Source organism: Cynoglossus semilaevis, chromosome 20, assembly GCF_000523025.1.
Source record: "Cynoglossus semilaevis isolate Cse_v1.0 chromosome 20, Cse_v1.0, whole genome shotgun sequence".
Classification (NCBI taxonomy): domain Eukaryota; kingdom Metazoa; phylum Chordata; class Actinopteri; order Pleuronectiformes; family Cynoglossidae; genus Cynoglossus; species Cynoglossus semilaevis.
In genome coordinates, this window is record NC_024326.1 from 1855668 (window position 1) to 1867029 (window position 11362).

At 38.6% G+C, this 11362-nt stretch overlaps 1 protein-coding gene across 2 annotated transcripts; it reads left to right on the top strand.

Annotated features, from left to right (window-relative positions):
* Positions 1-258: 258 nt before the first annotated feature.
* LOC103395924 (endophilin-A2-like) lies at positions 259-11361 on the top strand. Of its 2 annotated transcripts, XM_008333776.3 has the most exons (9): positions 259-303; positions 3349-3417; positions 3604-3820; positions 4500-4633; positions 4814-4972; positions 5879-5982; positions 6930-7063; positions 7765-7824; positions 8464-11361. In XM_008333776.3, the coding sequence occupies exons 1-9, from the start codon at positions 259-261 to the stop codon at positions 8643-8645; spliced, it is 1104 nt and encodes a 367-aa protein (XP_008331998.1). In that variant the 3' UTR covers positions 8646-11361. The 2 variants fall into 2 exon arrangements, with proteins under 2 accessions (XP_008331998.1, XP_008331999.1); XM_008333777.3 differs by lacking the exon at positions 7765-7824 and having other exon boundaries at positions 8464-8645.
* Position 11362: the final 1 nt, after the last annotated feature.

The following is an 11362-nucleotide window of genomic DNA, read 5'->3' on the forward strand; positions in this document are numbered from 1 at the left end:
TAAACAATGTGTCTTGCGTGTGGACGTGCGCGCACATGTGTATGTACGTGAGCACGTAAAGCCCCTCCCACATGAAGCTGGGTCCAGGAAATTGTGGTTGCCTAGCAAGTTTCACATCCACGGTACAAAGTTTGAAGTCGTGTTGCTCGGTTGTTGTTTGTACTGTAAACCACAAACTCGCGCGGCGGCTAGTTTTTATCATAAACAAAGACATTAACATCTACTTGGAATCTCTAACGGCAACAAAGACGGTGCAAGATGTCCGTCGCGGGATTTAAGAAGCAGTTTTACAAAGCGAGTCAGGTAAACGATATACTTCTGTAACACTAGCCTGTGGCTAATGAGGCTAAGTGACGCTGTCACTGCGTAAACTAAGGTATCTTTAAAACGTAATATAGTTCTTTAAAGACACATTCGTTGTATACGAGAATAGTTATACTTTAGTTTAGGTGAACACGATCATTACTGGGTTGATTAACTCTTTAACCAATTGCCAGTTTCGTCCAAAATCAACGTTAACCTTCGGCGAGCTACATCTTGTCACAGTGTTAGCTAGTGAACGTCAAATGAATACTATTTAAAAGCTGACAGCGAGACTTTTAAAATACTTGGACCTTTTCAGAGTTTTTTTAAATTCATCTTTTTGTCCACCTAAGCGCCTTGCGCGAGTAACCACAGCTGTAAAAGCTATTGACAGAACTAGTTTCTGCTTTAACGGATTTGTGCATGTGTGTAAATATGACTGTTTGTTTTCTGATGAAATCCCTGTCAAAATGTCACCTGTTGAATTTTATAACTGTTGTTTTTTTTCACGTGTTTGACACAGCTGACCTATGATTATCTAAATGTAGGTCTTGACATTTACAAACACGTTCGACATGAACGTTCTTGTTGTACTGGGTAAATATTCAGGTCCACACACATATTGATTATTTTTAATGTGAAATAAGATCTATAATCATAAACCAAAATAGCTACCATCATAAACAAATACCACTATTTTGTCTATGTTGTACATCAAAGCTTAGGTTGTTCACATTTTATCATGTGTCAGACTAAAGTGTGTGTTGTCCTCAGTGGGTGTTGGCCTTGCTTTCAGTAATGGAATCCTACTAATGTGAATAGTCTGCTCAAACCAGCTTCCAGTTCTTGAGTATCTCAAAAAATGTGGGTGAAGACCACTTCCATAAATGATATTAAATGTGCATTCAATCAGTAATTTTGCCAATAACTAGCAGGAAGTGACAACAGGAGTCTGCCCTTATATCAGTTGTAGACATTTAACAGTTCATAAGCCCAATCATTATAAACACAAGTCAAATAATATGAAAATGCTTTAACTTAGGTTTGACTAGTTTGCAATATTTCACTTTTAGTAATTGCATTGATCTGCATTTTTTAGTGTTTTTTAGCCTTATTCATTATTTCAGACCCACAGAAGACATTCATTTGGAAACCAAGATGTATCAGTTGCACTAAGATATATCTGCACTGATTCTAATTTTTCACATCAAGAGTAATTACTGTGTATACATGCAACCAGTATGTTCACAGTGCACCAATAAAATTACATATTCTGTGCAAATGCACTGACATTTTACATTTTCTTTTGGGTCTCGAGTCTTTTGGAAAACTTGATTAGAGCAGTGGAACTTGGAAAATCCTTCTCAGAATACCTCAGTTTTTGGCACGTACAGTAGTGAGCATTCTGCTTTCTGTTAGCACAGCTCTGGTAAACTTTGTTGTGCCTTTTCATTGAAGTTAAGAAATGAAAGACGACCGTTTACGAGGAGTACAATCACTTTTGTATGTACATGTACTTAGTTTGGAGATCAATCAACTGAGATACTCAAATTGACAGAAGGCTGGGTAATATGTTCCATAACTCATATCTCTTTCTCTTAAATCACAATATAATTAAGATCACATCACACAAGAAAGCATAACAGCATACTGCAAATTATAAACAGATTTTATTTTTATACAAATGCATCTCTGAATTATTTGAATAATTAAATGCCAAACAAGCACATCTCCATTGAAATATTAATTATTTTATTAGTCAGGAACAAATTAAACAAACCTTTGTATAAATATGTGATTGTGATAATTATCACATTTGTGCAAAAAGATTTGGCCTTCTGTACGATGTATGACTGAATTTTCATACTCATCATTTTTCAATTAAATCATTTATTTTCAAATCTATACTACGTGGTAAAGTGGTATTTTTCAAAATCAAAGAGCAATGAAATAACCAGAAAAAATATATAATACATTTATTAATAAAAATAATAATTATAGCTGATTCATTTAGCATTTAGACATTGACAAATGAGGTTTGCCCCACTGGAGTGTACATTCTCAGACCAGAGGTCTGGGCCCCAAACAGGATGCGTGGTAGAAGACGAATAGATTAATGAATAAAGGGGTGCATTCATGGGTCTGTAAAAAGTTTCCATATAGATTGCATAACCTGGTGTGGCTGACATGGGCAGGACTTGCAGTTGTGTTAAACAAAAACATGTGTTACCTTGCAGTTATGAAACCAGATGCGGTTCTGGTATGTGTTTGTGTGGTTCACATACGATGCTTTTGGGACATTTAGTACAAAAGAATGTATTTATTCTAATTGAAAAGCTGTCTTTACATTATTATTCCCCATCTATAAAACAGAGACCCATAGACTGTGTGTTGCATAATGTAGATACTAGATTTATTGATCCATCTGGAACTGGTGTACAGCGGGCAGCTGCGTCAAGTTAAGCTAATGACAAATATGCTTGCATGTACACAAGATTTAGTTCTTTCTGATGAGAAATGAAGAGCGTGAGCCATGTGTTTGCGACTATTTGAATTTGTTAGTGAGAGAAAAAGACAAAATTAAGTTAATGTCTGGCTTAGTAAAAGTAACAGGGACATTGTGTGTGGGTGTAGCAAAGGAAAGTGCAGTGTGTTTGCTTCTCTGATAGAGAGAAAAGGAAAGAATTTGTCTTGAACTACTTCTGAAGCCAGAAAGTACAAAAGATAGTTTGCTTTTTTTCTTCTTCACATGTGTGTCAGCTCCTCCTATCTGGAAAATACGGGTGGGTCTTGGACTTTAGGTTCGTCACTTCCTTGAAAGTATTATGGTGTAAGGTGTTTCAAGCAGCCAGTAACTTTTAAAGATAACAGTCCCTCTCACCTGCCAACATGTTCCACAATCCAATTGTATTTCTGTTGATGACGTAATTCTGTAAGATGATACATGTGAAGAACAGGAAGATAATTTTTTTAATCGTGCAAATTATTCTAATCAACATGTCCAGTTGAATTGACCTCATTCTCTGTTTGCTTTGATGTCATTAGTTGATGAGTGAAAAAGTCGGAGGAGCAGAGGGAACCAAATTGGACGAAGACTTCAAGGACCTTGAACGGGTATCACATGGTTTATTTACACTTTATTTGTGTGTTGAGTAACAATACCCTCATGAGTTCAATATGTTGAGATATAAACACAAATCCATCAAGCATCTCTATCATTATTATTGTTGAGTTCCAGAACTGGCTTCACACTCTGATCACAAACTCTAATCAGTGTTTTCCCTGCACTTGTGTCACCAGAAAGCAGATGTCACCAGCAAAGCAGTGGTGGAAGTCATCAATAAGACATCAGAGTACATCCAGCCCAACCCAGCCACAAGGGCTAAACTTTCCATGCTCACCACTGTCTCCAAAATGCGGGGACAGGTGAACAGTCCAGGCTACCCTCAGCCAGAAGGCCTACTTGGAGAGTGCATGACTAAATATGGATGGGATTTAGGCAAAGAGTCCAACTTTGGTAAGTCTTTTGAAGCCAGTCACAGTGGAGGACACAGGTTGGGACAGATGTGGTGTATGTTGTTTTATTATCAGTGTGGTCTCACAAGATGATAGGTTTATGTGTTTGCATTGACTAAAACGAATAGCTTGCATTACTTCTTTAAAGAAAGTGTTTCCCTTGGACATTCAACCACAGCCAGTAATGTGGACCTCCACCCCTAAACATTCACACATTGGAAAGATTAAGTTTTATATTGCCTTTTTCCTGATTTTAGTAATAGCTGTAAATTATATAATAGTTATGACTTTTTCTCACACCATCAGATGAAACAAGGCTTTTTTCTTTCTTTTTTTCTCATGCACTCGCTGCATAATGCTCTATTCACAGAAGCAGCATAAAGACAAGATAATCATTTTTCGTTTGGGTACTTGGATGTGTGAGAGAAAACAAACCCTTGTCTACAACGCTTTTCTGTGTCACAGTGTTAAATGCAGTGCGTATGTGCATAGTTGCCCTGGTTTATATATAATACAGGGAAACTCTCCAAAAGACTGACGTGGTCTTTCTGTGAACTGTGCTGTCACTTGCAACTCCCTTGTGACAAATAACACAATAGGCAGAAAGATGGATGGTTGGACTGATGAATTCATGGCCATACTCTCCTATGCTTGTGTTTTAATGTGTGTGTGCACTCCAGGTGGAGCACTCATAGACATCGGCGAGTCCATGAAAAGAATGGCTGAGGTCAAGGACTCTCTGGATATTGATGTAAAGCAGAACTTTATTGACCCGCTGCAGGCTGTCGCTGACAAGGATATCAAAGACATTCAGGTAAAATCAAAGAGCGTACAGGAGGGGAATTGATTAATGTGCTCCACAGTCCAGATGCAGAACATCTGAACTGCATGAATGTGCTTTAAAGACAGCAGCAGTGTAGCATTGTAATAATTTACATTCACATAAAACTGGGCAGTGAATAAATACTCATATCCTCATTTGTTGCACTGGCAGCATCACCTGAAGAAGTTGGAGGGACGACGTCTGGATTACGACTACAAAAAGAAGCGTCAAGGTAAAATCCAGGATGAAGAGATCAGACAGGCCCTGGAGAAGTTTCATGAGTCCAAAGAGATGGCCGAAGGATCCATGCATAACCTGCTGGAAACAGATGTGAGTGAGTCTTTCCACTGAATTGATCAACTGAACTTCAGTAGATGTGTTTTTGATTCACGGAGATGATTTTACAATATTTGCAGTCGCACAGATACCTTAAATATTCAGGATGGTAAATAACAGATACCACATTTACATATAATCTGCGGCTGCAGTGCTTCAAATAAATGTTTCCTATTCTTCCAAGGGGCAATTAAAGGTCATTATTCATACCTCGGTAATCATATTTTGGGTAAGGACACTTATCCAAGCATTTACCTTCAACATTGCTACTGCATTTCCTGGTGTTTAATTACATCAATGTACAAATTCAGCAATTGATTCAAATGGAACTGCGTCACCAACAGAATATATGTATGTCCACCATGGGCCATGGCCTAAGAGTCCTTGACTATTTGAGTTATCTGCCCTGAAATATAACCTTTTTGCTCTGAGGGTCTTGGAATAGAATTCATCCAATTTAAATTATTTTGTTTTCTTGTATTGTTATAGTTGTTTTGGTTATGAAAGTTGTGAAATTATTTATTTCCTTCACAGACTGTGGTGAGATTTTTCAGAGCCACTGATACTTTTGCTTTTGTTGCTTACAACTTGTCAGACAGCATGTTGAGTCTGTGTCAGGTGTCACAGTTCTGTTTTTTTCACAGTGACTTGCAGTTGTCTAAGCCTGTTCAACCTGTTATGTTTGTTTTTGCTTCTTAATGAACTCTTCTAAAGCCTTTTAAGTGAGCAGCTTAACAACTGCTCAACAACGAAACAATGGTGAACAAGGAAAACGCAGGGGACAGAAATAGGAATGGAATGTTTTCAGTCAACCAGTAAATATCTGCCTGGAAGGTCAGCACCCTTAACATGTTTGGTGACGTGATAAAGGGGTTTTCTCTTCTTTGTGATTGCATCTAGGTGGAGCAAGTAAGTCAGCTGGCCTCCTTAGTGGAATCACTGTTGCAGTACCACAGACAGGCCACACAGATTCTGGATGAGCTCACTGACAAACTGAGACAAAGGTCAGTGCCACGTCATAGAATGACAAGTGTTTTGATTTATAACTGTCACCTCTGGTTTCATTACAGCAGATAACTCAGCCATGGTTTACTGACTGTAACTAATGTCAAGCAGCAGCAGCTGATGCTGAGATAAAATTATTTATTCAATATTGTTATTTTATTTTTAAAAGAAAACCTATATTTATATATTTTAAATAAGTCAGTATCTGTGTAGCTTCTTTGACATTCAGGGCAACTTATTTGCCAAATTACATTGGTGCCACCAAATACTGGTAGTCGTTAAATCGTTCTGTGCCAGGTTGTGGTGCACTAATCAAACATCGTTAAATAAACTTCAATCAAAAGGGTGTGGTGTAACTGGTTGTCAGTTATTTTTTAACTACTCCCTCTGTAAACTGAAAAGGACAATGTAGCATGGGTCACAAAGAGTACATATGATATAATGCCTCATGGTTTCATTGTTTTTGTGCAAAATCCAAACTTGGTCATGGTACAGTACAACAGTTAAAGTAAACTATTCAGGGCTGTTTTGAGGAACACGTTCTTGTTTCCAACTGGCTTGAAAATATTTGTCAGGCTGTAGTCTTCAAGGCAGAAAAATACGTCTCAGTGAAACTCACTTCACTCATTTGTAATGGTCACCACTGAGTAATTGATGAGGACAAAAATGTCCCAAAATAAAGACTGATAATTATCCACAATGTCATCAAAATGAAGAGGAAATGAGACCAGTTGGTGCGCCCTATGTTCTGGTCAGTTCAGAACAGTTTTAGCTTTACATTTTAACTTTATAAAAGAGGTGTCTGGCTCTGAAAATGAATTTAAGACACCAGTACTATGTTGATGTATACAGTATTGTCAAACAACACCAATTTTTATCTTTTGGACACGAGTCAATAAATCTTGAGCTGAGAGACAGAATTCTTTGTGTGTGTGTGTGTGTGCAGAGTGATTGACTCTCAGAACCAGCCAAAGCGGGAGTACACCCCCAAACCCAGACCAGCCTTTGACTTTGCAGAAGTGAACCAGTCCAACGGAGGATACGCACTGGCTGCAACAAGCCCACCAGCATACTCTCCCAGTAGGTTCACCGTCTTACACACTGTTCACGGAAATAAAGGGGAACGTTGTTTTACAGATATGATTGGAAAATGACAGAATAAGCATACAGCCAATAAAAAACAAAAGAAAGACCAAGGTCACCAGCCAGGCACTGGAGTCAAGGTCAGATGTGTCAGTAATGTATAAATAATTTCACAAGGTGACTTTATTGAGAGCCAAAGTACCAGGTGTGGAGCTTCTGTACCTGTTGACTCTTGTGACAACATCTGTGTATGATCCTAGTTAGAGAGGCCGTGGCATTAGCTGCAGTCTACAGTGGTTCTACTTAACAACACCAGTTGCAATTGTTATATTGTTAGAGTCATGTGTGTAAAAATATTTTCAGGTTTCATGCAACGATTCTTCAGCAGGTTGAAACCCAGGGCGCTACTCATCCACGACCAAATTTAGTTGTAACAGTTGAATTATCGTTTGCTCAGTCAAATCAAACCTCCGTACAACAACACGTGAATGTTGCTCTAGCAATAGATAAGTTTGCATGTGTTGTTTGTTTGACCTGCTTCAAAAAGAAGTGAACCTGATTGGAAAGCACTTCTGCTTCTGAACCGGGAACTTCCTTTCAATCTTTTTGTGCAAAGATATCTGTTTTCATTTGAGTTTGTTTTCGAGGTAAGTCTTTCTTTTATGGAGACTGATGTACATTTCCTCTGTGACATAAAGCATCACCAGCACAGTATCCTGGTTCCTCCTTCCAAAGGAACTCCATCAAGACCAGGCAATGTGAGTGGATCAGTGACTGTGTGACTGACACATAAGCACAGGCCTGTTTCTCACTAACATTATTGAAGGGTGTTTGCTGGGTCCAGTGTGTCTGGTCTGTCGGGATCCCAGAGCGAGGTGGGGCTTGTCACTGCCAACAGTGCAATCTTCACAGAGAAGGCAGTGACAAACAAGCAGCTTTATTGTATTAAACACATTAATCGCTCTATTATTTAATAACTCATTTAAAAGTTGTCTTTGTATCAGTCGTGATTGTGCTTGGTCAAATATTTCTGTTTAAAAATTCTTCTGAATCTTAAGGAAAAATCAAATGTCCATTGTCATTCACCTTAAAGATCTTAATTCTTCAACAAATTCATTGTTGATGTAATTAGTTGTTGGGAATTTGGTAATTGATTTTAATCTTGAGATTCAGAAGAGAAAAAGTTTCATTCTAACTCCTTCAATACTCCTTTGTCCTTTTGGTTTAAAGACTCGTGCTTTATGGTCCATTGCAGGGTCCAATAAGGGAATGCACTGCGGGGAGGCATTGCCTCTTTTCCAAAAGTGATTACACTAATATAAAAAGGAAAATGTTTCACAAAAATAACTTGTTCCTCTTTTCTTCTCTCCCTGCTTCATCATGTTTTCTTCCTGCAGCTGACCCGTGCTGTAAAGCCCTTTATGACTTTGACCCAGAGAACGAAGGCGAGCTGGGCTTCAGAGAGGGTGACCTAATCTCGCTCCGTGGCCGAATAGATGAGAACTGGTTGGAGGGATGCCTTAATGGGAGAACGGGCTTCTTCCCTGAAAACTACGTAGAAGTGATCGTGCCCCTCTGAACACAGCAGGACAAGAGGGAGACAGTAGGACATGGTGATGATGACAGATTACCAAAGTCTTTTTTTATTTTAATCAAAGAGTAAACACCTCCAGGATCTTTTATCAAGCAACAGTTATTTTCCATTCCAATTGGCTGAAATTTATATTGATGAGCAGTAGAGGAAAGTTCATTCTAAAGGTTTCACCAATGCCTAGGAAATCATTGGTGTCCTTAAATTTTAAAATCCTTTAAGCACCTGTGCACTTTGAACACTACACCTCCATCACCAGGACTGATGAAAAGATCTGTAATAAGTCCAGGGAAATCACAAACACTAGAAAGTGCAATTACTTTATTTCTATCCTCCTTTTTTATTCACAGTATGAATTGTGTGGTGTACTTTTTATATTGGTACTACACACTTGTTATGTTCTGCACTCTTTTACACTCCTACTTATTACCTCTGTGCCTCTGGGCTACAGCGCTGTTTGCCAGGGTTTCAACATGGAGGTCGGGCTGTATTCAGTCTTACACAATCCTCTACTGCCACCTTGTGGTCACACTGCTAGTTGCAGCCACGTTTGACTTGCCTGTGAGTTGCATAATTTTCTAAGGATACATGGCTCAAAGCAGAATTTATATTCACCATTTATACAAACAGGTCATACCTGTAGGTAAAACAAAAATGTGACTAAGTGGCCTTTGCAGCAATGTAAACTTCCAAATCCTTTACTAGTCTTCTATCAGTTTGATGAACCTTCTGCTATAGGCATTTCTCATATTTGTGAAGGGAGAACAAATATCTATAGATAAATAAAGTGTCATTTAAATCGGAGGTTTTGCAAACCACCGATTTGAGCCTGGTTTAAACCAAAACGTTTTTTCTCTGCATGACATATTTTAAATGGCTCTCAGCCAATAATAAAACATAATGAATAATCATTGACAGGATTCAATGCAAGCATGGTGTACCTTACCTTATCTTCTTAGTTATAGAAGCAGACCTGTGCTTCCATCACCAGCCATCGGACCTATAAACATTCCTTCAGTGTCTCTGTTTTCTCAGGCTATTAGCGATGCTGCTGGCAGTGTCGACCAGTGTTTTTGTGGGCTTTATTTCAGCGCTTTGTTAAGAGATTTCCAGCGTTACTTGTACGTTCTCTTATAGCTTTGACCGGAGCATAGAGTAAAATCTGATGTGTGTAATGCCTAGGATTGTCAGTTTGGGGGGCTAAAAATAAAGCAAAAATGCCAGCTCCCAACTGCTGTGTTTAGAATCCACTAGTAATAAGCATTGTCTTAATACAATAGTCTTTTTGGTTTAATTTAAGACCATGAGAGGCATGAATATGATTTGTGAGCGTTGTGTTTTCACCATAATGCCAACTTTCTCCGCTTGTCATGATCCTCTTGTTAGACCGCCCCCTCCCCAATCTCATCTCTATTCAAATAGGGAGTGGAACAGACAGGTCTTATTCAGGAGGGAGGGGCACACAGCGATGGATTATGCCCTCCATCCCTCCCCCACTGCTTTTTATTCGACGCCTGCCCCACTGCCACTGCCCCCTTTTCTCATTATCTGCCCCATACCAATCCCACGGTGCCTCTGTATTTCCATCTCCTGGTCCATCGCAGGAATAATCTCATTGTTGTCATAGTATCTGACTCCTTATGATATTGTTGCATGTCTCTAGTGTTATTCATGTTGAGTGTAAAACCCACAGTGTTTGGCTGTACTAAATAATAACAACAGTGTGGTTCAGGTGCAGGTTTTCATGCCTCATTATGCTCAATCAAAAGCCTGAAGTTGGAGAGGGGGAAACAAGGGTCAGGGGCTCAGCTTGAGCTATTGTGTAATCACGATGATGAATGTTGTGTGCATAAAAGAAAAAGGGCTAAGATCAATTTTAATGTGCTGTTAAAATAGTTGTCTGCTGCGGCACTTTTTTTTTTTTCTTTTCTAGATGGTTTGTTTTGCAGTCATCCGGAGAACTGTCCCACCCACCCGTTAAGTATTAAAGAAAACCCCCGGCAGTTTTCAACACATTAGATTCTGTCAGTAAAAAATATATACGTACAGTTTTACAGGAATTTTGAAAAAGAAAACCCACAAATTTAAAATATTGTCTATCATCATCTTTTTATGTGCAGCGTGAACGTGTTTCTTTTAATTATGGCTTTTTCTTTTAACTTGGTCATTTTCACACAGCAGTCTGAACCAAGCGCTTCTATGGAAAATCACATTTCTGTTCACGTCTTGTTATTCATTGTTTATACTGCGACTAATTAACGCACACAGTGGTGTCTCTGTGGGAAACAGGCGATGTTGCATAGCACATGTAACAATATTTTGTTGACATTACACAGACAAAAGGTTTGTTTTAACATCTGGGACGTCTTTTGCTCTAAAGTACTCGGTGTACTGCGGTATGTGTTGAAAACTGCCTGACTTCTCCTATAATCTCTTTTAAAAGCTTATTGTATGATAAAGAACTTTAGCGCTGTGTTGAAATGTAAAGGCTTTGCCTGCACCTTATTTAGCTCTGCGACTCAGCCGTTGTCTTCCTTTTGTATATGAATGTGAGGAGATTGAAGTGGGATTATCCTGGATTACCTATAGGATATACACTATGCATTACCTTGACATTAAGTGTAATCTTAAATGTGATGTCATATTCTTGTTCTTTTGTAAAGGGGAATGGTTGATATTTAGTTATTTCTCCAAATAAATATTTA